The sequence below is a fragment of the Anas platyrhynchos genome, chromosome 12 (genome assembly GCF_047663525.1).
Source record: "Anas platyrhynchos isolate ZD024472 breed Pekin duck chromosome 12, IASCAAS_PekinDuck_T2T, whole genome shotgun sequence".
Classification (NCBI taxonomy): domain Eukaryota; kingdom Metazoa; phylum Chordata; class Aves; order Anseriformes; family Anatidae; genus Anas; species Anas platyrhynchos.
In genome coordinates this window covers 1,446,887-1,473,882 of record NC_092598.1, presented here as the reverse complement: position 1 = coordinate 1,473,882, position 26,996 = coordinate 1,446,887, and the positions used below count along the sequence as shown (strand labels likewise).

General features: G+C 50.7%; 2 protein-coding genes across 2 annotated transcripts in view; both read left to right on the top strand.

Moving 5' to 3' along the window:
- Positions 1-22,053, top strand: part of SPG7 (SPG7 matrix AAA peptidase subunit, paraplegin) — a 31,723-nt gene extending 9,670 nt beyond the window's left edge. The window contains exons 6-17 of the mRNA XM_027466410.3: positions 1,893-1,995; positions 3,502-3,627; positions 3,946-4,108; positions 4,835-5,008; positions 10,688-10,812; positions 12,060-12,162; positions 13,199-13,309; positions 16,671-16,786; positions 18,462-18,618; positions 19,180-19,343; positions 19,720-19,797; positions 21,350-22,053. Coding sequence (XP_027322211.2) covers positions 1,893-1,995; positions 3,502-3,627; positions 3,946-4,108; positions 4,835-5,008; positions 10,688-10,812; positions 12,060-12,162; positions 13,199-13,309; positions 16,671-16,786; positions 18,462-18,618; positions 19,180-19,343; positions 19,720-19,797; positions 21,350-21,559 — 1,630 coding nt within the window. The 3' untranslated portion in view covers positions 21,560-22,053. The remainder of the gene's footprint in view (positions 1-1,892; positions 1,996-3,501; positions 3,628-3,945; positions 4,109-4,834; positions 5,009-10,687; positions 10,813-12,059; positions 12,163-13,198; positions 13,310-16,670; positions 16,787-18,461; positions 18,619-19,179; positions 19,344-19,719; positions 19,798-21,349) is intronic.
- Positions 22,054-22,291: 238 nt separating this feature from the next.
- On the top strand, positions 22,292-26,735 carry RPL13 (ribosomal protein L13). The gene is made up of 6 exons (XM_027466423.3): positions 22,292-22,444; positions 22,623-22,738; positions 22,981-23,122; positions 24,262-24,435; positions 25,737-25,793; positions 26,535-26,735. Exons 2-6 carry the CDS (start codon positions 22,635-22,637, stop codon positions 26,691-26,693), a joined length of 636 nt encoding a protein of 211 aa, XP_027322224.1. The 5' UTR covers positions 22,292-22,444; positions 22,623-22,634; the 3' UTR covers positions 26,694-26,735.
- The last annotated feature ends 261 nt before the right edge of the window (positions 26,736-26,996 follow it).

Genomic DNA, 26,996 nt, shown 5'->3' with positions numbered 1-26,996 from the left:
ACTGCAATGAGCAAGAAGTAAAAATCTGACAGAAGATTACAGAGCACTGGCTAGGCTTTGGTCTGTGCTTTCATTTGATATTTTGTGGTCATTTGCTGCTCACAAGGTTTATTTGCCCTTCTGTTAAGGCTGGCAGCTTATTTTTGCAAGATAGGATTTATGGGGCACAGAGAACAAAAGAGACCTGTGAAGCTCGCTTACTGGGCTATTGAACAAGTCCACCTCCATCACGGAGGGCTGTTCTGGTGCAGAAAGATGCTCTCTGGAAGTCTGCAGAGAGACTGGCCTTTGGAGAGCTCTCAACTAGTATTTTGTTCTAGAGTCCTAGAGATGGAGATGCAGCACAGTAGCTTTGCTAAGAAAGAAATCCCATGCCCTAACAACCAAGAAGGATAGCTCCGTGCTGCTGCTGTTACCTGCTGAGATGGCCTGGGCACCTGCTTGTGCACCACGCTAAGCAGAGGTGCACAGCGTTGGGTTCTAGTAGCTCATGGGGTTTGGAGCACGGTGTCTTTCCTGGATGCCTTACCGAAATGTGAAATAAATGTCATGTTTGTATATGAGAAAATACCCTTGCAGGATTTTGACCAGTTGCTTGTCCTCTGAGTGACGTTTTTTACACTTTGAATGCATGATTTGTGTGAAGATAAACTTCTTAAATAGATCACGCAGCATGGAATCTTCTGTTGGGATTCATAACTTGATAATTTTTGTCAAAGTTTGTGTAATGGGATGAGTACACTGACCAGCTAGTCAGCTAGCAGCACGGGCTGCTTCCCCTGCTTCTGAAAATACTGGTTTTTAAAGAGATACTCCAGGGTCTGAAGGCTCTCTCAGGACAGAGTCTAGAGTTTGAAGCTGTGAGGTGCAGAGCACTTAGAGCTTGCACTCAGTTTGCTGTCAGGTACGGGCCCTTGATGCGTTTCAGAATGAATCGCCTGTTTGCACAGTTGCCAAACTGTAGGTGATTTTCAGTTTCCAGTGTTGCCTAGGAGCCCTCGCTCGGGGGAGACAAATGCAGCTAGGTATACAGCACATGCTGCTCCCATTGCTTCAGTAAATCATCCGTTCCTGAGAGGTGGAACGCATGCTCCTAGTTTAAAGATAAGAAACAGAAGTGCGGGGAGGCAAGAGCGTTTCACAGGGTCAAGCAGGGCACGTGGAGCAGAACAAGGAGCTTAGGGTACCTCCAGTCCCAGCCTGCCTTCTGATAGTCCGATCATTCTTCCTCTTATTAGAAGTACCCCATGTTCAGAGCTCACAGGGTATTTTGTCCTCAGCACGTTTGTCTTGTAACTGCATTAGACCTGCCCTGTCAGCTCTGCTCCGTGGCTCCCCTCTAACCCAAGAGGTACTGAAAGGATCCAGAAAATTCATTGTGCTGGTTGCTGCAGGAGCTCCTTGTGAAGGACTTCTGGGAGACTTGAGCAGGGGCAGCCAACCTGACTCTCCTAATGGGAGAGTTACAGTGGGATTTCCACCAGGTTTGGGGGAGCTGGAACCTTCCTAGCATCGCGGGACACAGGTCTTCTGCAGTGAGCTCCCGTGGGAAGGGCTGCCAGCGTCCCGAGCTCCTGCTCTGGCTGTGATCTGGCTGCCCAAAGGTCTATCTGCTTTATAAGTAGAAATGCCTCTGCAGGGAATGGTGAAGAGGAATTTCTTCCACAGCTGTGAGCAGTATGTGCCAGTGTCCTCTGTTTAACTTCTCGGGTTACGTAATTGTTGGGGTTTTGGTTTTGTATAGAAAATTTCAAGGTGCTGTTTTCTTAGTCATAGATGCTCATGGCTGCTGAAAATGTCAGGACCTTTAAAATACTGAAAATAGTGAGTGACATTTACTGAGTTGTGGCTCAAGGCTTCAATTCTGACCTGTCCTGCTTTTGTCCTTTCAGCGATGTCATTTCCCTGATAGTGACACTTGTGGCTGTCTCCATGTTGTGGAGCATCTTCCGCCTTATTCGGGTCGCAGGCAGGGCAGGAGGATTCAATGCTTTTGTAAGTATCCTGCATCTTTATGTTGCTTTGCAGCCTGTGAGTAGTCTTGCCTTCTGCTGGCCTAATCTCCTCCCCTTTCCCCAGCAAAGTCAACACAGATTGAGAATAAACCGATGCCAAGGACTCCTCAGTCTTGACACATCTTGCATCTTTTCCTGTCCTGATCATCTGACTCGCTTGTACAGTAACTGGCCTTAGCTGAGGCCCTTTCTTTCCCCCAATGGCAGGAAGGGCTGAGCTCAGTGAATTTGCAGTCCAGTTTGCTCTGCTATTTTCAAAGCTTGTTAATGAGTTGCAGCTGCAGATGGTGTTTTTCTCTGGGTCCTGCCAATATGCCTCCCATACAGCCAGGAGTAGGAATTGCTGCTTTCTGCAAAATGAATTCTCAATTTATAAAATATGTTCAGATTCTGGATTTCATTACGTGTTGGCCTGTTCCCCTCACGCCACATGCCTCGCTTGCAACATCAGTTAAATCTCCTGCTATCCTCCACCCTTGCCTGGATCAGCTGATGAAACTCTGTAGAAATCAGCTCTGGGTGCACTGGTACTGACCGCAGGGATCTGGGGATGAAAACAGTGGTGAATTCAGTCCCTTGTTAGGTTTCCCACTCGCTCTCCTCTGTAGTTCTCTTCTGGCTTTGGGATTCTCTTTATACAAAGGGGCGCAGCTGCCTGGGAGAAAAGAGTAGTTTAAAGAAGTGTTAAGTAATGAGGGCCTTGAGGACTGGTTTCTGCCCTTGCATAAGTGGGGACAGCTAGGCCCAGCGTGTTTAACTCTTTGGATAAACTGCTGCTTCCAAGGCATGAGAAGTTATAAACTTTCTTCTCAGAAAAAAATCCTGAGTAGCTGTTTTCAGGAACATAATGAGCAGTTACAAGTAGGACGTTTAACTAAATCCTTGTTTTGGCTGTCACTGTGGCTTAACGCACACCAGAAGGCTGAAATGTGGTGCCTGTTAAATTCGAGAGCCCATATTCTGTCCCCAGGTTGTGTTGTAGTAGGAGCTGGTGGCAGCGTTGGACAGTGGTCCAAAGTGTATGTTTGCATACGTTTACAAGGCAATATTGGTAATTTATTTACCGCTGATATTTACCATCCATACGTGTTCCTTAAAGCTACACCTATCCCGAGTGTGTTAAGGATCAGTGAATTTAAAAATCAGGGAGAAAATCCCAAATAAGGTTTTGGGCATTCTGTACAGTTTTAATAAATGTCTCTGCCTGGTCTACAGGGACTTGAGCTGGGTTGGGGGTATTATTGCATGTTTATTTTCTCTTCCCAACAAAATGTGGGTGAATAAGGCTTGAGGCAGCAATCCTGCAGCCTGGCTGTGAAGTATCCAAAGCAGCAGTTAGTAAAACAATGATGCATTGGTGGGCATTGTAATGTTCTTTGTTGGGGATGGCTATGCCTGCGCTGTGCTGTGTAGCAAACCGCCTTTCCAGGCTGTTGCCTTGTCCAGAGTCAGAGCACATCTTCAGCATTTGTGTTGCCTCCCACAGAACCAGCTGAAGATGGCTCGTTTCACCATTGTGGATGGAAAATCCGGAAAAGGGATTGGTTTCAAAGACGTAGCAGGAATGCATGAGGCCAAAATGGAAGTCAAAGAATTTGTGGACTACTTAAAGGTATTTAAGAGCAGACCACAAGAAGTGCTTGCTGCCCATCTTCTGGGTTAGAATTAACCTGGGGAGGAGGGTCTGTTCTCTTCATCCTGCACGATACTGAGCAGCCTCTGTCTAAATAAGCTGAAAACTTTTGTGCTGTGATCACCATGACTCAGTGTCTATTTCCAGTTCTGTAACAGGCTGCAGATGTGGCTGCTCCCATTAGGAGCTCAGGGCTGTTCAGGATGAGAACAGCGTCAAGGAGCTCTGGGAGACCGTATCCTTGTGCAGATGCCTCGTGTTGGCTGTGGATCTGACCCAGCTGTGCTGCTCTTACAGAATCCCGATCGCTACCTTCAGCTTGGAGCTAAAGTGCCCAAGGGTGCCTTACTGCTTGGGCCACCGGGCTGTGGGAAGACCTTGCTGGCAAAGGCGGTGGCTACGGAGGCACAAGTACCGTTCCTGGCCATGGCAGGCTCTGAGTTCGTGGAGGTGATAGGAGGTAAGCGTGGTGGGAGGAAGGGAGTGGAGGTTACTTGGGGAACGTTGGCTGGGCCTCGTAAAGGACAGATTTTGTGTTGCTTTGCTGGATATTGCTGCTGAAAATATAAAAGGGTTTCAGCATTAGTGGATAGATAATAATGTGGTACCTTAAACATTTTCTTTGAATAGCTAGTTGCTTCTTTCTGACCATGGGAAACCATGGTTCTTCACCTGGAAGCATCATCTCTGACTTGCCTCTACTTACTAAAGCCATTCACTGAGGCTTCCTTCCTTATATTGAGAATGCTGATGGATTTTCTGCTGCTCCCTGCTGATAGGAGGAAGTATGGCCTCTCTGTGCTCAGGGATTTCAGTCTTCTTCCTTCCTTCCTACCTCTCTTGAGACCCAATGAGGGTCTGTGTGTGGAAATGTGCTGAATATTTTTGCTCCTAACCTGTGGAAGGACCAGGAGCTCATGTCTAGAACTGGGAGCAGAGCTCCTCTTACAGCAGCTCTGAAGAGTCCTTGCCGTTCTGGGAGCTCAGTTAAAAGCCAGCACGCTCCAGGATGAGCAGTGTTTAAGGACTAAAGAGATGAGTTCTGTGACTAATTCTTTGTGTCTGGAGTGTTGAGAGAGGGACTGTCACGCACTGAGGGTTTGCCTGGGTCAGATGTCTAACTGGGGGCCAGCAATCTTCTACAGCTATGGCTGTGAAGCTCATTTCTTCTTCCCTTCCCCTACAGGTCTTGGAGCTGCCCGAGTTCGGAGCCTCTTCAGAGAAGCCCAGGCTCGTGCACCCTGCATCGTGTACATTGATGAAATCGATGCCGTGGGCAAGAAGCGCTCAACCAACATATCGGGTTTTGCCAACGCTGAGGAGGAGCAGACCTTGAACCAGCTGCTGGTAGAAATGGATGGTCAGTATTTCTGTCTCTGAGCAGTTGGGCCCTTATCACCTCAGAGATCTGGGCTGATGTCCTGTTTGAACTTGCAGTGCCTCTTTGGTGTTTTCTTCTTGGGGGATTATTTACCATTGCATTGAAACAAACCTCGCTTCCCTCTTTCCTGGGACAAGGCTAGCTGGCACTGCACAGCATTTCCAGGACTAAGCCCAGTGTTATGATTTGGTCATGTCATTGTTAAAAACCTCTCTGTATTTCAAGTGATAACTGTGGCTTGAACTGCAGCTTAGGGACTTTCACACCTGAAAATCATTTTGTTGTGATTTTTTTTTTCCTATTTGTACGCCATTGTGGCAGTGACTGGCCTTGTTCTGTTTCTGGAGGTTGTCATATTACTCAGCTGAAGTGGGTCCTTTCTCTGCTCTTTCTCCCCTTCACCAGCTGCTGCAGTGAGTACAGAGGAAGAGCAGCAGCTGTTGTTCAGCGCAGTGTTTTTGGAAGCTGTGTGTCCAGTAATTGCTTCACACTGAATTACGCTTTTCTGCAGATCTCCCAGGACTCTCCCCAAGCACTAGGCTGAATCAGTGTCCCATTGTTAGTCCCTGTTTCTGAAGGCTCTATATTGCATCTCTTCGTCTGTCACTGGAGAGCTGGGCAGGACTCTCCAGAGCTGATGGTGCCTAGCAAGTCATTGGGCTAAGGAGAGATTTTTGAGAACATGGTGTGAATAAGCTGTGGAGAAAAAAGAAAAAACTATATAAATATCTAGATTTCAAAAGGATTAAAGGTCAATATCTAGTAGACTTAAAACCCTGGAGCCAGCTGTTTTTGTGACTGTACTCCAAAGATTGAGTCAGAATTGTAGTGTCACATTCAGGGTGAATGTGCACCAACAACAGGGGCGCATCCACCTGCGAACAAAACCAGTGGATAACATGCATTAGAGATCCTGGCTGGCAGAGGGCAGCAACCCCAAAGACTCTTCCTACAGTAAGTGGCTTCAGTTTAGGAGTATGTTTTCTTACTGGCAGCTGGAGAGGAATTTTTTACAATACGGGGGAACCAAAAGAGAATGAATTGGCAGCAAGGACAGTACCGTCCATAGCTGGTAGCATTTAGGTCCAGCTGACCATTAAATGTTGACTACTTGCTATGTTCTGAGACAGGTGGTGTTTTAATGTCTGATAAGGTTTAAAGTTTAGTTGTCCCACAGGGACATTAGCACTGGAAAATATTAATTCTCCCATCCCTTGACCTGTTCTCATATCTCTTGCCTGGCTGTAAGATGCCTATCTGAGCTGGGAGAGGGAAGCTTTGCAGACAAGTCCCGGTTTGATGCCACGCTTCTGGATGGTTGCTGGCTGTGCCACATATGGAATCAACCCTTTGCTCAGACGCTTTCATGCAAGTGCCAAAAAGAACAATCCTTTGTCTGGTGTTAGTCATAACTCTGTCAGAGCCTGCTGCCCTGACCCAACTTGCACTGCTGCTGTTGCTAAATCCTTCTGTTGCAGGGCGAGGTATAGGATGGCTACTTGTCCATCAGGGCATGTTTGTATCAGGCTGCTGTTCTGTGGGACAGGGCTGCCTTTTACCTTGACTATAAACGTGACACTTAGCTCATCAGACTCTTTATGTGAGAAGTTAAAAGTCCTGCACTGAAAGCATCCCTCTTTCTCCAGACCTCAGGGCTGAAAGGTGCTTGCTCCTCTTTGCTGGATGCTCAGAGGGGAACAGTGGGGGCAGCCCTGCTGAAGCAGAGCTCTTCCTGCAGCTCGGCAGTAAGGCTGCCTCCTGGAGCTTGCTGTGTGGTCAACCTTCGGCTCTCAAGGAGGGAAGCTGACTTGTGTTTTCAGGATAGGGTAGGTATTCCTCCATACTGCATGCAGGATGATCTGTAATTCTGGATCTTTGCCTGTGCTGCAGAAGGAGGAGAAATTATAAGCTGGGGCACAGCATGGTGGAGTGGTCCTTCTGAGCAGAAATCCTCCAGGCCTCTCTCTGCTTTAGCCCAGGTGCCGTGAAGTTTTTGAAGGAGGGGAACGAGCTTTAAGCGGGTCCTAAATAACCGGACACAAACCTGGTTATCAGAGGAACCTCCCTGAAACCCACAGTGCTGTGTAGTTACCAGAAATCACCAGAAATGGGGATGTGATTCCATGGGACTTCGCACAGGCACTAACTCAGGCATCTTGGCCAAGCATATAGCTGCTCGTGGAGCAAACAGAACTGTTTACAGCTGTGGCTGTGTAACGCTGTCTCCATGGGAAAGGCCATTACTGACACAGAATGCCAATGCCAGCTTGGTTGTTTTTTCCTCTTGGTGGTTGCAAGGTGAACTGGCAACAGGTTAACGCTGACTCAGATGGGGGCCATCTGTTCAGGAATACGTGGTCAGTGCAGCCTACATCTCAGTGCTGGAAATGACAATGGCTGATTTTCTGTGGGCTGTAGAAATCAGGTGCTGTTTCCAGAGTGCTTCTTTGGTGAGTCTCAGTTCAGAAATCAGGGAACAAATCCGTTTAGAAGGTAAATATTGTCCTCAGTGTATGCTTTAAAAGCCCTAGAAAAAAAAAAAGCTTCTTTGTTCTGTGCTGCCTGGCTTATTTTTAAATTTATATTGCTTCGTGATTATTTATTTGTGTCTCGTACAGATCACGGACTAAGCCCCTCGTTGAGCTAAGTGCTTTATCAAACACACTAAAAAAAATAGCCCAAGGAGTTTATAATGCCAAACGAGAGACAGCTGGCACGGACCGGCGGGGTAGTACAAGAAGCACGAGCTTACTGTTGGGTGTACACATGAGCGCGGATCTTGGCTCGTGTTATTGAAATGCTATCTGGCTGCATGTTACCGAAATGAATGCTGAAGTGCTGTGTCCGTCCTTACAAAAGAGTTTTCAGGAGGACAGTGAATATTTTTCTGTTTTTTAAGGAGGTTGACAGCTTACCCAGGCATAAGTGGGGGAGTCATATGTTTCTAATGAGGAACCTTGAAACGGGAGGTTGAGAGCTGTTTTAGCTGCTTTTAGCTTAAATTGGTGGTTGAATTTCTGCAAGGCAACACCACGGCACTGAGTCGAGCTATTCGTTTGAAAAAAAAAAAAAAAATCAAGTGCAGAAGTAGATCTGTGAATCATCAGCTCAGCAGCGGTTGTGGAACGTGTGCGCTGGAATGAGATGACTCCTAGGTGAGGTGGGGAAGGATGAGGAGGGTCAGAGCCTCGTGGATCCCCCTCTGTTGGCTGCGGGAAGGACGAGGGCCCCAAGAGCTGTTACAGGATGCAGAGTGCAGTTTGCTCTAACGCTGGTGTGCGGATTTTAGAGCAATTGGAGGCTCTTACTCTAAGCTATCTTGGGTTTTGTGGCTCTGACGGTTCTGGAAGCCCCAGGAATGGGGTGGGAGAGGGACAGGGATGGAGCTCATGTGTACAGAAGCTGTTTTAAAAGCAGAGCAGCTCGTACTCCAGCCTTTGTCGGAACAAGTGCCTGCTCTGAATAGTGAATCTCCCCTCACAAGCTGCAAACAAGCAGAAGAGGAACGTGACCCAAATATCTCCCCTGTTCTGAGTGCATCCGACAGGAGCCCGACAGGCCTGGGCTGATTCCTGCCTTTCTGAACAAAAACGCAGCCCTGCTTCTGGTGGCAGCCGGAGGTCCTCAGATGAGACCTCAGCCCTGGCTTGTGCCACGTGCAGGTTTGTGACTGTTTGAGGGGCACTGCACACAGATGAGGGCCAAAATTCCTATAACGAGTGGCTGGGGAAGGACGGTGTAGTACCACAGATGGGATGCCTATCGGGGCAGTGGGGAGGGAGAGCCCTTAGCAGTTCAAGCAGCCCCTTCTCCTTTCCTTTTGGAGTGGGTTAAGTTGTAAGCTTCATGGATACGAAGGCTCTTTTTGGGCTAAATGTTCAGAACCGTTTTTAATTTGTCGCTGTTGCAGAGGTGGTGTTTTCGTAGCCTGTTCCTGTGGCTGATGGCTGCCTGTGGAAGCCAAGGCCCGTCACATGCCAGGTGCCACGGCGCTGGGAGCTGTGATGGGACTCAGGGGCTGCTGGTGTAGGTTTACTGGGGCTGCCCTGCACCGCTGCGGGCTGGAGAGCAAGTGGGGCAGAAGCTGACGTGAGGAGGATGCACTCAGCGGTTCTGTTTTTATTATGCTTGTTCCAGCAGTCAGACCTATTTTAAGGCCGCGTCCTCCCAGCTGCAAAGCTGATAATGTACTGTAGCATCTAATCCCACCCTGAGAAGGCAGCTTGCTATCCCCCCAAGTGCCTGCCAGTCTCTCTGCTTGTTTATCACCCTCCAGAGCGCGGCGTAACGCCTGCCTGAAGAGTGGTCGGCTTCATCCTCGCCAGGAGCTTATTCAGACAGCATCCTGCAGGGAGGAAGAGCGGAGGTTCGCTGCGGTGCGAGCTGACGGAGCCAGTCCTCTGCCTTACCTGTAACCTTAATCTCTCTGCTGAGCTCTTGTACGCTGACACATTTGGCAGCTCCTCGGCGAAGCTGCAGAGAGCTGAAACCCACCCAGCTTACGTGCATAAAGCCGCTTGCTGCAGCGTGTGACTTGGCAGCGAGGGAAGCACGCAGGGCAAACGCGGCCGTTCCCTGGGAAGGCTGCTGCGTGCCAGGGCGGCTGAATCGGCTCGGAGCAGGTGACTCACCCCAGGGCCCTCTGGGCACCCGGTGGAATGCAATAAATAAGCAGCGTGCTTCGGTGATTCAACATCATCCCTGGCTCCCCACCCAAGCAGCGCAACCACCTGCCCCGTTCTGCCCTCCTCCAGCTGTTAGTGCTCCGGCTTCCCCAGGAAGTCCTGTCTGCCTTTGATGCCTCCGTGCTGCTCTGGCAAAGCCTGTAAATCCTGATGCTCCCTTCATCTTTAAGACCCGGAGACAAAAACCTTGTGGCTGTGGCTCGAGCTGGTGTCTGCTAATAATCGCTGCAGAGCTGCTGGGGCACATTCTGCCCCTGCCTACGTGGTGTCTGTGGGAAGTTCTGCAGGGCTGGTCTCTGCACGGCTCTGCAGGATGCCTGGGTGCCTTTGGAGCGATAAAAGGAGAGTGAAAAGACGCAGATCAACTCATGCTAATATGCCACTTGCTGGGTGGCAAGGCTACATCTTCTATTTCTACGTTAACATGAGCTGGTTGGAAGGAAGCCTGTCCCTTCCCTGGTGATCTGTCTGTGACTGAGGGCTAAAAGTAAATGAAAGCTGAACGGGTTTTCCGCAGAAATACTGGGGAGGAAAATGCTATTTCAGCTAAAAAGAATTGTTTGTACAACTGGAGCTAAAAAAGCAGGAGTTGACTTAGGGCTGGGGGTGAGAAGGCACATCCCAGCTCGTCTGAACACAACGATTTCTGTTCTGGCTTCCAGTTGGAGCAACTTCAACGTGTGGCCAAAAAAAAGTTTTAGGCTGGGGTTTAAGTAACTGAAAAGGGAATTTCAGAGTGCCCACAAGGACCAGAGACTGGCCCGGGTGACCTGGGAGGTTCCTTCCTGCCTCGTGCTCCTAGTGAACAGGACACTTTCTCAGCCTCAGCTGCCCCAAAGGATGTTGTAAATACATCCTTTGTGATAAAGATGTGTAAGATGTTCTCTGCATCCTGCCCTGCCTCGTCCCTTTGTGTGCTTGCTCTTTGTGGTGGTGGAAACCTTCATGTTTGTTTTTGCTTGTTTTGCTACAGGAATGGGGACCGCAGATCACGTTATAGTGCTGGCTTCCACCAACCGTGCTGATGTCTTGGATAGTGCCTTGATGAGACCTGGGAGGCTTGACAGGCACATCTTTATCGATCTTCCAACGCTCCAGGTATTTTCCACGCACTGCCCTGTCCTTCCCGTAATGCTGATGACAAAAGTGTCCCAGTCCTTTGCCTGCTGATGATTCACGGGCCTGGCAAAGGCTGAGCTTGGAGGAGACAGAGATAGTACGCCTTTCTGTGTGCCTTCCTTCTTATTTATGTGCCCTAAATCAGAGATTTGACATGCTAATGTAGCTGCCTGTTTCAGTGAAATGACAGCTCGCTGGTTTTAAGCGTATCTGTTCCTATACGAGCTTTGGCAGAAGATTCTCCTGTGAGGTTCTTTGCCGTGCAGATGCAGAACGTTATATATAGTCTTCTCCCCAGGAAACTGGGAACCACCTAATTGGCAAGTTGGCTTGTGGGGGAGAGCTCAAATTGTCGTGTGCTTTGAGCATCATTTGCCTCGCAGGTTTATTGTCCTCGCTATCCTCCTCAGGCTCTTTGTTTTCCTTCAGACAGCCCGCTAAGTGACTTTCCTTCTGAATGCTTGTTAAATCCATTTACTAGGGGAGTCTTCCACGGCTGCTGTGTTGACGTTTGTAGCAGAGCTTTGGAAACAGGCTCAGCTGCAGCAAAGGTCTGTCCGCTCTGCCAGCACAGCCTCTTCTTCTTCCATCTGTGCTTTACTGTCGTCCTCTGAGTTTTCACTTAAAATACCTTAAATGCCTGATACAATCTGGCACCGGAAGCATGAACCGTGCAGCTGCCCTGAAGGAGGAAGGGGAAAAACCCTGGCAACTGAGCCCATTGTTTTAATCAGGATCTCCTGGACCAGCTGAATGAGTCACTCCCTGGCTGCCCGCCAGCCATCATCTCACCCCCACCTTTGTCTGGGAAATGGTTGCAGGCTAAGTAACTAGTAGATGGGGATTTCGTCTGCAGTATAGGAGGGAGCAGGTAGAGGCACTCCGAGCTCCTTCCTGCAAGTGCTTTTATGGGAAGAGAAAAGTTAAAAGACAGATCAGAGTGAAAGTTTGGAGGAGAGAGTGGTCCTGAGAGAGAAAGCAGTGACTCACGGTAAGCCTTGGTACATCTGTTCTGAATTTGAGAGCTGGGTGTTTATCGGGGCTCCCGTGGAACCGAAATGCTGTAAGGACAGCCCTGCCCTCTGGTGGCAGTGCTCCTGTCCCCGCTGCCAGAGGTCTGGCTCCTCCTCTGCTCCCTGGGATGGAGAGCAGGCAAGCTGCCATGTTGCAAAGGTCTGCTGGGCTCGGGTGTTCGCTGTCGTGTGAGTGCTCCGTGTTCTTCGCAGGAGAGAAGAGAGATCTTTGAGCAGCACCTGAAGGGCCTCAAACTGATCCAGGACGCCAGCTTCTACTCGCAGCACCTTGCAGAGCTGACTCCAGGCTTCAGCGGTATGACATGCTGTGTCCCTGTGGGGCTGTTCTGCCTCCTTCCTTGCTAATTCCGTTGATCAACCTGAAGCTTCACAGTTGCTTAGTTTTAAGAGGGTATTTTGGTCCAAGAGGCTTTTTTTTTTTCTTCCCCACTGAAATAGTGGGAACCTAACCAGCTCCCTGGTGAATGGAGTTGCAATAAGCAATTGTTTGTGGCTATTTTCAATCTTCTGAAGTTTCTGGCAGGGTGTGGAGGTTGGAGGAAAGCACACTTTTACAGTGCCTGAATCCTGATTCCGAAGGGGAGGAACCGCTGTTCATTCTCTGCTCCAAAGCTGGTGTCAAGGATGAGGTGTTGCGCTTCACACTGAGATGTGGAAAGACTCTTAAGTTGATATGTGTTAGCAGGAAAATGATGGGAGGAATGAATAGCAGTTCCTTCATCGGTCAGAGTAGAAATTGGACAGCTCTGGCTCCTGCACTGAGCATGTTTCCAGGGTAGGTCCCTGGGACTTTGAAACAGTGCTGAGCAAGGGGCTCCAGAGTTCCTGTTTATGTGGAGTTCCTGGAATATCCTTTCTGGGTTTCCCCTCTAACAGGCCCCAGCACAGTGCCTCTTCGTGACTTCTTTCGGCAGCCCCCCACCACCATCACCCACCCACACAAACTCAGAACAGATGTTCTTTCTCTTCTGCACAGAGGTTTGTGCGGTTGCTGTATGAACAGCGCGGCGGCCCATGCCAATCCAGGCTGCCCACGCCACTCCCCTGTTGTTGAGAGCCAGCCTTGGCTTCAGCCTGTTAATTGATTGCTGAACTCTGTCCTCTGTGTGGCAACGCGGCGTTCATTGCCAAGGCAGTTGTATTGTTCAAATCCAACATAAACACCATGGATTAGGTTTGCTCTCTGTTCCCAAGGAACAAAGAGGAGCTTGCAGCGCAGCTATTTGACTTCCTTAGATCCCTCTCTAGATCTGTTCCTGCCTTTTCTGTCCCCTAAAATGTATCTGTCACATAACAAACGCAACATAATTCTTGTAAACTCTTGTCTACAGGAGCTGACATAGCAAATATATGCAATGAAGCCGCTCTTCATGCTGCTAGAGAAGGTCACAAATCCATCGATACTTCCAACTTCGAGTATGCCGTGGAAAGAGTGATAGCAGGTAAGCGACCCGGCTGTTCCTGCTGTTGTCTTGCTAATCTGTGTCAGCTCCTGGAGGGAAAGAAGGGTCAGGTGATTGCATTATGTTCCAGGAAGACAATTGGGTCTTAACTGGTTCCTCTTGTAGAGAGAGCTGTCTGGAAAATCTTGAAGGCCATAGTTGGAGAAAGATTTTATGAATGAGGCCCTAAATGGACCTGTTTTTCTGACTCTGCAGGGAACCTGAGCCAGTAGCTCAGGGCAAATGACCAGTAGCAAAATAGTAAAGAGGGGAATTCAAAGCTGTATGGTTGGTGGTTGGTTTGTTTTTTCATTAGAATAAATAAAGTGGAAGTATCTCTGGGTTTTTGTTGCTGCTCTGGACACCTGCTACATAAACATGAATAGCAAAAGCAAACAGGCTACCCCATCCTCAACAGCAACAGGAAGAAATTAGAGATTTTTCTTTTTGGCCTCAAAGCCCAGGCTTTGATGAATTGGCAGAAAAAAATGAAAGACAGTAGAGTACTGTTCTCCCTCTGAGAACATCCTGTCAGCCTTTCCCTGTCACTTGTGCAAGTGCCAGCAGAGGAACCTCTGGAGATTACCCTGTAGCAGTATATTACAGGGAGGGGGGGGAAAAGAGTTCCCAGAACGCTTGACTTCACCTGAGGGATTTGAATCTGGTCGGTTTTGATCTGAAGTGCCCTCTAGGCAAGCTTTGGTTTTCATAATCTGACACTTAACTGCTTCCAGGCTGCAGCAGCATTACTGGCGGGTGAGCCTGGGCAAACGGAGAGGCGTTCTGTGCTCTTCTTAGTAGAGCGTGTGAAACAGGATGTTTGTACTGGGTCAGTTATTTCCTAATATAGAAATTAGGTTTTCACTATTTGTTGTTTTTTTTTTTTAATCAGAAAATGCCTAAACAATTCCTCATCTAAGAGAAGATTTTTGAGAACTCCTGACAGTTTCACCTGCCTCTTAAAAACGACCCCTGGAGTGCTTTGGGTGCCTGTGACCCCATTTCCACAAAGCCTAAACTGTATTCAGCAGCTCCCAGGAGTGGACAGTGAGACAGCTCTAGCTGCAGTGCAGAAATCCTAATCAGCTGTAGCAAATAGGTGCTTTACTTTCACATCTGCAGTAGAGAAAGCACTGAACTCAGGGATTCCCTTAACTTTTCACTCTGAATTCCACCATAGCCTTAGTTCCCCAGACATGGAAGACAGGGCAAGAAGCAAGGAAGACCACAGGGACGTGTAGCAGAAGGGATATCTTGTTTTAATGTGGTGGATGTTAGAGGGCATGGGCTTCAGCAGTTTCACTGCTGACAGGCTGGCTCGCTTCACTGAGGCTTTGTGGCATTTGAGAGGCAATAACAGCTTTTTGTTGCTTAATCGGATTTTTTTCGTATTAGCAGGACTTGGCTATTTTTTGTAGGACACCCTAAACACCCCTCCAGGCCCTTATATTAAATGTACCCTTGCCATGTAATAGGAATGCTTCTGAGTTTCACAATTCAGAGGGTATTTCAGTTGCTATAAAAGCTTTTCTTGAAGAAAACAAGATATTACTGTGCTTTCCATTATAGGCTGCTGGTTTTAATAAGGGTGGTGCGGAATCAAAAGAGAACTTTGCAAGTCCAGAGGCCCTGTCAGCCTTACAGCTTTGTGTTGCAGTGAGGGAGGAGTAAGAACTCTTCTCTGTGGTAGTCTCCATTGTGTTTTCAGTTTGGGAACAGAAAGTAGGCAGTAAGTCAGGTCTCCTGGGAGCGATGGAGGAAACCTGCTGAGCACACAGGGGCAGTTAGGGGCTGTCTTTGGAACTGTCTGTGGAAGATGGAGCAGAGCCTGTGCTCTGGTGGGGTTTGTGTGCACAGTGTAAGACCAGCAGAGATGCACCCGAGTTGCTTCCTGGCTTATTTCTCTCGTAAATGTGATAAGTGCAGGCCTTCAGAGAACTCTCCTGCCTGGAGCTTGCTTTCTGTAGGGGAAGAAACAATCGTTGTGGGCACGCTGTGTGCTATTGTGAAGAGCACAGTCCCTCCCTTCTTGGTGGGCTGTCAGGGGGATGCTTCCAGAGTATAAAAAAAAAAATTAAATAGATTATATATAGCACATACGTGCGTCTTTCTATAGAAAGATCCATACAGGGAATGCACACACACTGCTGAAGGCGAGGTAAGGGACTGACTAACGAAAATGAAGGCTGTTGCAATTAATCTGCTGTTCCATCACCATCATGCCTTGCAGGGCACAGTGCTTTCCAGCATCCCCGAGCAGTAATTTTACAAGATCTGCCACGCTCATTTTGCTGTTTCCTTGTTTAATAAAGCTCTTGACTTTGTTTAAAAATTAATGTTAATAGAATGTTGTTTTCCAAGGCATCAGGCAACCTTGGTATAATGCTGCTCTTGACTGTGCCTGCTCTACCCCCTATTGCTGCTGGCACTGTGCAGAAATATCCACTTTAAAGCGCTGGTACCTCCTTGCGCTCGATACGCGGGGCAGTAATGAGTGCTCGGTGTGCAGTGTGTTCTGTAGTTAACGTATTTTCTGCCTGCTAGAAGCTTTACTCCCATTCAGCATTTTTTGAAATCCTAATTGGACTTATTCTGTGTTACGGACTATTGGGTTGGAAAATAGACACTTTCAAAAATCACCTTTCTGGAGAAAGTCTTAAATGTGAGTTATGGCTTAATTTGCTCATTCTCAGGAGCCTGGGAATAAGCTCATACGGAGCATGCCATGTGTAATCAGAGATTCCTTGGGTCTGGAGAAAGATTTTGGTAGATATTTGGGGTTTTCTTTTCTGACTTGAAGGCTACTGATGCACAGGAATCTCAGCTGGGACCTCTCTGCTACATATAATGGAACATTTCGGTTCCCTCGTGTCCCTCATTTCCCTAAGGGACTGAAAGATCTTACAGCAGACTAAATATGCTCTTCCAGCCAGACTTTTTTTTTGGTGGTGGGTTTTTTGGGGGTTGGATTTTTCCTTTCTCTCGAAATGGTACTGCCTTGTTGCAGATCTGTCCCTCGGCAGAGATGTAGCGTACCTTTGGCAGAGCTGGGAACAGAACAGAGCCTTGCGTTTAGAGCTGTGATTTAATCGAACATTAAATTATTTGTGTGATGATTAAGTCTGTTGTAAAGGGAAAAAGTTTGTGCCAAGCATGGGTTGCCTTCAGCTGCAGGGACAGAGAGCACCTCTTGCACAGCGTGTAACTGGGGAGTGTTTTACTGCCTCTCCCAAAACGGAGTGCAATGGCAACTTCGCTGGCAGTGCAGCCACAGACTGCTCTAGTTCGTGTGCTTCTCTTTACAAGGTGATGCCTGTTGGTTACATTTACTGCCACTTGTGTCTGGTCTGTGTTCCCATAGGCACTGCCAAAAGAAGCAAGATCTTGTCACCAGAGGAGAGGAAGGTTGTGGCGTTCCATGAATCAGGGCACGCGTTGGTTGGCTGGCTGCTGGAGCACACGGAGGCAGTGATGAAGGTAACCCCACCGCTGGCTGTTGTGGAGTTCAGTGCTGGGTGGGAAGAGAATCCTTTGGGATCCTCTGTCCAAGACGTGTTGATTGTTTTGCAGCACTTGTGTTAGATTCTGCTACGTTACCCTGGTTTCCATGAGCTTGGAGCTGTGAATGCTGCAGCAACACAAACAGCAAGCAGCACAGAATCACAGAGAGGTTTGGGTTGGAAGGGATCTTAAAGATCACCCCGTTCCAACCCCCTGCCATGGGCAGGGACACCTCGCACTAGATCAGGCTGCCCAAAGCACCCAGCCTGGCCTTGAATGATTCCAGGGATGGGGCATCCACAGCTTCTCTGGGCAACGTGTGCCAGTGACTCAACACCCTCTGAGTGAAGAATCCTCCGTATATCTAATCTAAGCCTATCCTCTTTTTGTTTAAAGCCGTTTTGTTTAAAGCCCCATGTCCTGTCACTGCACCCCCTGACACAAAGTCCCTCCCCAGCTTTCCTGTAGCCCCCTGTAGGTACTGGAAGGCTCCTGTAAGGTCTCCCTGGAGCCTTTGCTTCTCCAGGCTGAACAACCCCAACTCCCTCAGCCTGTCTTTGTAGGAGAGGTGCTCTAGCCCCTTCATCATGTTTGTGGCCCTCCTCTGGACTTGTTCTAATACATCCATGGCCTTCTTGTGCTGGGGTCCCCAGAGCTGAATGCAGAACCACAGGTGGGGGCTCACGAGAGCAGAGACCTTTGTTCTCAAGATACGCTGTCAAGAAGTCCGTTATCGGGCTCCAGACATGACAGTGGTGGTGCAAAGCTTAACCAGCCACAGGAAAAATCTTGCCTTTACAAGCCAACAGTAAAGCACTCCCAACGTGCCTGCTGGCCACCCTGGTGCTGGGCACATTTGGAGCAAGTGAGCGTCCTGCTGCTGCTGCTCAGCTCGTGCGCCTCCTCCAGGCACAGCGCTGCGCTGTGTGCGTGCCTGCACGGTCTCTTTCCCTGCCAGCACGTTGCAGCTACCAGTCAGGCCATTGCAGGAGCTGCTCTGATACTGATGGGAAGAGATGTGCTTTTCAGATCGGCACGCTTGAGATTTGGTGTGTCTGAAGCCCTTCTCTGTAGGGAAGGGCCTCCCTTTGCACCCCGGGGTGCCTTCTGTCCCACGCACGTCTCCTCAAAGAGCCTTGACGAAGGGGAGAGGTGGAGGGGTGGGAACGACAAGGATGACAGCTTCTTGGCCTGCCACCAGCAGCAAATTCACTCTGAATGACCTATTGTATAAGCTGAACTGTTGTTAATTACTCTCAATGAGATGTGGCTGGATGGGGGAAACGGCTCTTATTTTTCTGAAGACATCCTGTGTTTCTCCAGGTAGTCCTGATGATTCTGGAACATGGTAAAGCAAGCTCTGGTTGGCTTATATGCTTCAGAGGTGCTCTGAGCTCCTAGAATTTAATTTACTTGCTGTTAAGGACAGCTTCCTTTTTATTTTTTGACCTGGAATGGCAGAAAGTGCATGTCTGCAGCTGCAGAGGCTTCAGTATGGGAATGGCAACGTACTGCAGTTTCAGCTGTGTGTCAGCCTGCACCATCGCTTCCAACAGATCTCACTGGGAGTGCAGGCCCTTCCTTTCTTCTCTCTGTTGTTAGAGTTGGTTCTTTTTGTTTTCTGCCCTGACGGAGCTGCCCTGTGTTGCAGGTTTCCATAGCCCCTCGAACAAACGCAGCACTTGGGTTTGCTCAGATCCTTCCAAGAGAGCAGTATCTCTTCACCAAGGAGCAGCTGCTGGAGAGGATGTGCATGGCTCTGGGCGGGAGAGTGTCCGAGGCCATCACCTTTAACAAAGTCACTACAGGTGAGGAGTCAGACCCTGCTGCAGGCAAGTGGAAATTGTGTAAATAGTCTGAACTTCTGTACTTGTTGCTCTGTCCAAGGGTGATCTTAGAATTTTCCCACTCTGGGCAGTGGGAAAGGGAAATGCCAAATTACTTGTTTTGATCTTCGAGTTGTTTTTGTAAGAATGAAGGTCTCATTGTGGGATGCAACTGTGTTGTCTTAGACTTTGTCCCAAAGCCTAAGGCCACGGGTGCAATTACCCAGCGAGACTCTTGGCCGGTGGAAGAGCCCGGACCTTCTGTGCCTTGCTTCCACTTAATTCCAGCTGGTTATAGGCAAATGTGGTAACAGAAGGCAGTGGCTGCTGAGCAATCCATATACTTCAGCTACCAGTGTATTCACTCAGGGTCATGCATGGGTCTTGCAGCACACAAGGAAAGGTCCATCAGCAGCCAGTGATCATCTGCCTGGGTTCCTGCAGGTCCTCTAGTCCCTCGAGTAGTCAAACGTGTGCTTGTGTAGGACCTGCTTCCCCTGCGCTCCACTCAGAGCTGGCAAACATCGCGTCTCTTTCATGCAGGAGCCCAGGATGACCTGAAGAAGGTGACCAAAATCGCCTACTCCATGGTGAAGCAGTACGGGATGGTGCCCAGCATCGGGCAGCTCTCCTTCCCGGATGTGGAGAGTGCCCCTGGAATTGGTCGGCGCCCTTTCAGCCAGGGACTTCAGCAAATGATGGACCACGTAAGGCTGCCCCTGAGCACACCTTCCTGTTTGTTCTTTACTTTCTGCAGCTTGATGAAAAATGCAAGTCACATAGCTGAAAACCAAACCTTGGGCTTTGTACTGAGCTGTGTCTTTTGCTACTGGGTGGCTTCCTTAGAGTTCTTTCCCATCAGCAGGGACTCTCTTTGAGAGTTTTGCTAGCACAAAAGTTTACTGCTTCTTATCAGAAGCACTCTTGTGGCTTTTTTCAAAAGGCTTATCTGTATTTTCTGTTAGTGGTAGCTGCTTTCTGCCTGCTCGGTTTGCACATCCTTGCTCTAGGTGCTCTCTTGTTTGTCCATGTGTTGTGTGTTTCCACTTGCACTGCAAGTCCCTTCTTGTTACTGTCTTCTAGGAAGCAAAAGTGCTGGTGGCTCAGGCTTACAGACGCACAGAAAAACTCCTGCTGGACAACCGGGATAAGCTGCAGACAGTAAGTTGGAGTTGTCTGAGGTTTCTTTTACTGTTGCTTTTGACCTTGATATTTTCTGTGCTCTGCAGCTTGGTTGTTGCAGCGTCTCTGTGGCCCTAAAATATCTGGTAGTGGAGATATTAACGTGCTGGGAATCAGAGGCTGTTCACTGCGTATCCCCTAGATTAGAAGCAGGCAGAGGGAGGATGTGCACCTCCTCCAGCAGTGAGTAGTTCACCTCCTGACACCAGCTGGTATTTGCAGGGGAGGGGAGGAGTGCTCTGTGCTGGATGGAAGCAATCAAACCCCAAATTTGGCTCCCTCACCTGTACTTCTGTGCTAGCCTCTAGGAAATGCAGCTTCCTGGAAAGCAGTGACCATTCTTGTGAAGCCTGTGAAGGCGAGAGCAGCTCGTCCTTCCAGGCTCTGTAGGCATAAAAGAATTGGGTGAATGGTTTCTGGGGATGGTGAGAGGACACGGGACCTGTCACAGGCTGACTGGTGCCTCCAGGCAGCTTGCACCAGTTACCTGCTTCATACCTGATATGTCAAGGAGAACTTGTTGCAGAGGCAGAGCTCTGCCTCTGCAAATTTGTGTCCTGGGAGCCCCTAGGCAGCCCCCCCCTCGCTGCCAGGGCCTCTGCCCCCATCCCTTGGTGCTCCTTGACCTTCCCTTCAGACGCCTGGTCCATAACATGAGGAGCCAACCTAATGTCGCATGGTTTGCGAATGAAGCAATCTTTCAATCTTTTTAAACAACAACAAAACCCAAAATGCTTCCCTCTGCCCAGCAGCAAGCCTCCTGTGCGTGGTAAGGTGGCCAGAACTCGCTCGGACACCCTGCTGATCCCCGCTCTGTCCCCGGGACCGTGCCCCAGCAGTGCTGAGAGCGGGCGTTGTCGGGGGCTCTCCTCTCCACAGGGCTCCTCCGTTCCAACGCTTTCATTTCACAGCAATCAGATATTTGCTAGAGGGTCAGCAGAGAGAAAACTTTTCAACTCAAGCCAAAGTGCCTACAGAGCGTCCCGTTTGCCAGGCCGGCGCGTCGCCTCTCGTCAGCAGAACGGAGCGGTTCGTGGGGACAGCCACCCGCTGCTGCAGCGTGGCCCTGCTCGCAGAGGGGCTGGGGAGGACCTTCCTGGTGACCCCCAGCGTGCAGGGGCAGCTGTGACACGTTCTGTGAGCAGAGGAGGGCTCTGGCTCTGGCTCCAGCCTCAGCTGCTGCCTCTCTGCCTCCTTAGGCAGGGCCCCGGGCGCTGTGACAGCGGCAGTAAGGGCACTTCCCCGCTGTCCCCGGGGTTCTGCCTTGCCGAATCACTTCCTAACGCAAGCTTTATTGCCTCCAGTCATATTTGATGTTTCTGGCCAAAATCAGGCTTGCAGAAGGTGCCGGCTGCCTGGGAAGCTTTGTACTGGCTCAGTGGGTGCTGGGGTCCCGCTGGCTCGCGTGCTCCAGCACGTGCTGAGTCCAGATGTGGAGGTCCGAGTTGAGCTGGCAGGGAGAGGTCAGATGGGTTCAGAGGGGCTGTTTTCAAACCCCTGTGCCTCATTACGCCTTGTTTATTCTTTCTAGCTGTCCAATGCCCTCCTGGAGAAAGAAGTGATAAATTACGACGACATCGAAGCTTTGATTGGGCCCCCGCCCTACGGGCCAAAGAAAATGATAGCTCCTCAGAGCTGGCTTCAAGCAGAGAGAGACAAGCAGGACACCAGAGATGAAGAAATGCCCCAGCAGCCACCAAACCACGAGGAGGAGGAAGAACCACGCCTGAGACCAGTGTGAAGCCCATCTGTGTGCAATGGGAGGACTCCAGAGGCTTCTTTTGAACGCAGACTCTGTCCCTCTTCAGCTCCGAAATCAAAGATACCGAGCAGGGAATCTGTGATGCCATTCCCCAAAAACGAAGGGATGGCTCCGCTGCCTCTTGCAACAAGCTTTTCCCTGCGGGAAGGAGAACTCCTTAGGGCTTTGAGATTGATTCTCAGCAGGGCAGTAGTGGTTAGGAGTTGGGTAAGTCTCATCTGCTGGAAGGATTTCTCGTCCGCGGGGCTGTTGTGTGCACGTTCTTTGGGATGAGATGTGCTGTGGGGTGCTCCTCAGCCACCCGGGGCTGTGCCGTGTGGGGTGCCAGGGTGGGCAGCAGCCACCCCCGGGAGGCTGAGCTGGGTCCAGCGCTGCCGTTACGCGACTCCACCGTAACCTGTGCTTGTCTTTGCTGCTGGACACGAACTAGAAGTTGAAAACCAGACTGCACCAGAATAAAATCTTGAACGTGGTGGTGTTTGTGCGATGTGTGGAGGCACAGCTGTGTCCTGCAGGTACGGGCTGCCTTTTTACGGCCTTATACTGGGTTTTTACAGCAGGGCTGCGAGAGGCAGAGCTGAGGGAAAGCCCTTTTGGGACGGACCGGTCCTGGCGTGCTGCAGCAGGGCTGCTCGTGCCCTCCAGACCCCCTCCGACCCCTTTTCAGCCCCCCCGAGCCTTGATCCCAAGCCCCCTGCTTAGGGGTGCGGGGCCCTTTAAGGCGCCGCCATCTTGAGTGCGGGCAAGCTGAAGCCGCCCCGAGCCCTTTCCGGCGCCGCCATCTTCCCGGAGCTGCCTCTGCACTTCCGGCGCGCACCGCGGCAGCCTCGCCCTTTTCCGGTCGGCCATCTTCGCAGGCGGGAGGTGAGTGGCTGCGCCGCGGGGCCGCATCGGGCTCCATCCGCCGCCATCCGGCCGGGGCGGCGCCGGGCGGCGCTCGGGGCGCTCGGGGGGAGCGGGGCAGAACCCGAGGGATGCCGCGGAGGGGTTTTGTGCCGGTGGATGGCGCGGGATCGCAGCCCAGCCCTGTCCGTGTCCGCAGGCCGCAGCCGCCATGGCGCCCAGCCGCAATGGCATGATCCTGAAGCCGCACTTCCACAAGGACTGGCAGCGCCGCGTCGCCACCTGGTTCAACCAACCCGCCCGCAAGATCCGCAGGTGAGCGGGGAGCCCAGGGGAGAGGAGCGGGGCTGGCTCCGGCTACGGTCAAATGATGTGGAACATCCGGAATCGCTGTAGGGCTGTGATGAAAACAAACCCTTACTGATGACCGCTGGAGCCGCCCTGGGGGGGGGTTTGGGGATCCCCTGGGTCGGGATTTGGGGTTTGGGAGCCCCCCCGTGCGGCTGGGGGGTGGCTGGAGGGTGCTGTCGGTGACAGCTCGCTGCCCCCCGCTCCAGGAGGAAGGCTCGCCAGGCAAAGGCTCGCCGCATTGCGCCTCGGCCGGTGGCTGGGCCCGTCCGGCCCATCGTGAGGTGTCCGACCATCAGGTACCACAAAAAAGTCCGTGCCGGCAGAGGCTTCAGCCTAGAGGAGCTGAAGGTAAGTAGGGAGGAGCTGTCCCTGCTCAGGAAGGCCCGCTCTTGAGCTTGGGCTCCATTGTTCTGTTATTTTGCATAAAATTAACTCACAAGTGGCTGCGGTGTATGGAAGTATCGCCATCTGCTTGCACTGGCTGAGCCAGCACGTAGCCAGGGACAGGCTGCTGCTATCAGTGGAGAAGCACACAAAATGTTAGTGTTCTTTTTTCCTTTTTTTTTTTTTTGTGATTGTGGCATGGGGAAGCAGTAACACGACAGAGCGATAGGTTAATTTGAGAACTAAATACTGGTGTGCCTGGTCAGGCTGTCACTTAAAACAAAACATTAAAAACATTAAAATCAGGTTCTGGTAGAGCGTGAATTGAGTCTCCTGAACTTCATTTAAGTAAAAGGACCGGCAGGTTTTGTTGTTAAATGGCTCTTTCTTTGTAAAACACACCACTGCAAACCCTGCACGATGCAGCTGGTGCAGACCTGTTTGTGCTGTGGAACGGGTCGGTTGCAGTCACTGCAGAGGCTGGGGGAAGCTGCCAGCTCCCTCGCCTTGCTGCAGGAGAAGGTCCTGCACCATCCTCCCAGGTGGCTCTCAGCTGATGAGCTGCTGGCAGAGAGCCGAGAGGGAGGTGGGCTGCAGAAAGCCCCACGAGCCTGATCCCACACAGCAGGAGTAAATGTTAGTGACTGCTGGCAGCCAGCACCCCCAGCCTCTCGCGTGTTGTTTAGTGTTTAATTAAAGCATTTATTACAGTGAAATCAGTGCACTGAAGCAGTAAAGCCGCACTTCTGAATGCCAAATGCTTCATTACTTTGTTTTTCTTTAATTTTCAGATAATGTTGGGATGTAAATGGGTACACAGCTGTTTGCTTTTAAACAGAAATTGAGGTTATTGCTTAAGGGTGTTACCAAAAGTATTTTGTTAGTGGAGCTGTCACTGTTCAGCAAACCAGTTCCCGGGTGCTGGCTCCATAAATTTGTCCAGCACCTCTCAGAGTCTAAATGGTGGCACTGCTGATGCCTCAGGCCAGACCCCAGTACCAGTGGGGGTTCCAGCCAGGTGACAAGGCTGGTGGCTGTGCTCAGCCGTGCGGTGTTGTCACACGTTGTCCCATGCTAGCGCTGCATGCTCTGTTTCTCCACAGCTGGCCGGCATTAACAAAAGGTTTGCCCGGACCATCGGAATCTCGGTGGATCCCAGGCGGCGGAACAAATCCACGGAGTCGCTGCAGGCCAACGTGCAGAGGCTGAAGGAGTACCGCTCCAAGCTCATCCTCTTCCCGAGGAAGCCCTCTGCGCCCAAGAAAGGAGACAGCTCCGTAAGTACTTGGCCCCGTCTGTTTGCGGTGACTTCAGCAGGGCTTTGGTTGTCAGTCCTCCCTCCTGGTGCTCTGGACAGGCACAGCTCGGGGCTGGGGCTGGCTGCTCTGCTGCAGCTGGCCCAATTTCAGCCTGAGGCTCACCTGTCACCGCCTGCAGCGCCTCTCCTGATGGCACCGGGAAGGTGACGGTGTGCTCTGCACCACGGAGTAGTTCAGGGAAAGGAGTGGTGGTGGAATTCTCGAGAAGGGTGTTGTTGCTGACGTATAAAATTACTTTTCGTAAGAATCTCACTGAGATCCAAAGGGGAGTTGGCTTTTCCCGTCTGGTCTTGGCTCTGCGTGTGAAAAACACATGCTTCCCTGGGGAGGTGCGGGCAGTGAAACACGGTGCCATGTTCAAGCTGCCTTCAGTCTCTGGGAGAGCCTGTGAGCCCCGAGCTGCTTAGCCACGGTGCTGCCTGCCGAGCTGGGCCGTTCTCAAGCAGCTTTCAGAACGGGGGCAGGATGGTCTCTGGAATCTTTCACTGCCTGGTTGAGCACGAGTTCTGCTGAACGTGTCAGCTTCACGGTTTTTAAGTCAGGAGGGTGCTGCCAGTCCACAAGTCAAGGTGGAGAGCACAGGTGTGGACGTGAGGATTATGAGATTGAAACTTTCTGAATCTTGGATGCGTCTAAATAAAATGGATTTTTCCAAGCTGCTGTGAGTAGCACACAGACTGCCGAACCCAGTTTGTTCCAGCTGTAAACTGGCTAGCAGCACAGACTGGGAGCTTTCTAAATTCAGCCCAGCTTTCAGGTTGTCCACTGCAGCCTGTTTCCAATCCCAGAACGTAAAGGTAGTTGTGTCTGGAATCATGTTTCAAATTAGTTTAATCAGCTATCTGAAATAAAGTTTAATGATGGTTGTTGATGCAGTAGCTGCACAAGGAGCTGCAGTTAGCTGTGGAAGGAACTGCTGAAGAACACGCTGAGCAGCCAAACTAAAAATGGCTCAGTGGACTTCACCTTTTTTTCCAGCTGGCAGAGCTCTGAGAGGCCGCAGCTCCGCTGGCCGGATCCAGCCTCCCTGGTAGCCAGGCAGAGCTCACCGGTGCGGCGTGTGGGTGCCAAGAGCTCCTGCAGCTGCGCGGGTGAAATGCTGAACTCGCTGCCATCGCTGCTAAGCCTGCGGTCAGAGTCGTCATCAGCGTGTTTGGGCTGGGAGCTCGCGTTAAAAACATGTTTTGGATGCAGGCACCAGGCTGGGAAGCGTACGTACCCGGTTCTAAATGATGTTTTTTCCCTCTCTTGTTATGCAGGCTGAGGAACTCAAGATGGCGACTCAGCTGTCTGGACCAGTTATGCCAATTAGGAACGTAAGTGAAGCCCTAAATCGTGTTCTGTGTGTGAGGGAATTCAGGCTGGGATTTATGGGGGAGGATTCTTGTCATAGTTACGGGTTGCTGGCTTCAGACACTTCCCCTCCTGGATGCACAAACAAAAACCCAACACGTCCAGCTCTACCCTCATTTATTTTTTAATCAACTGAGAGAAGTCCTTAGGTGTGAGCTGTGTAGAGGAGAGCTCTTGGCACCAAGCTTGGGGTCAAGTCAAGATAAATTGGAGAAGGATGATCCTATATTCTGCTTCTGCCCTAAATCACATGGGAAGGACGTAGCTATGCACACCCCCAGAGAAGGCCAGGGTGGAACCTGCCCGGTAGCCCCCAGATGGCAGTGCCCCCAGCACATTTGGGGTGTGTTGGCTGTCGGGGCCGGGCAGGTTGCGAGGTCACCGTCTTTAAAACCCTCGCTAATCGTGAGATTGTTGATAGCGTGCCACGAACCTGACTCAGATTTCGTTTTGCGCTTGTTTTTCCCTGGTATTTGCTGCTCGTCTGCTGATGTGCGCTGGCAAATTAGGAGCTGGTTGAAATGAGGTGTCTGGTGGAGTGATGATAAGGGCAGGGCCTCCAGATTGCACAAATTCTGTATTCTTAACAGCATCCTGGAGCCAGTGGTAAAAATGTAGCGAGATTAATTGCGTTAAGCCTTAAATACCGTCTTCTCTGGCAGCCTCTGATGTGCGGTCTGACTGCTGGGCTCTCTTCCCCCCAGGTTTTCAAGCGGGAGAAGGCCCGCGTTATCACCGAGGAGGAGAAGAACTTCAAGGCCTTCGCCAGCCTGCGCATGGCCCGGGCCAACGCTCGCCTCTTCGGGATTCGGGCAAAACGTGCCAAAGAAGCGGCAGAGCAGGACGTGGAGAAGAAGAAATGAACTGTTTGCAGCAGAACTGCCAATAAAAAATGTAGAAACGGAGCCGTGTGGTGTCTTCTTAGGGCAGACACAGCACCGAGCTGCCCTGGAGCTTCTCCTGGTGCCTGTACCAGTGGTGGGCAGCGTGGAGGAGCTCAGCCAGGCTCCAATCTGATCAGAACCTCCGAGCTTCCTGGCAGCGAGGGAAGGAGGCACCTCGCCTCTGTGCTGGAGGGTGATTTTTGTTGTCAGGAACAACGGGATCAGAGCTTGCTCCTGCCTGGAGCTGTCCCCAGCCCTGCCCTGCTCCTGCCTGTGCCGGGG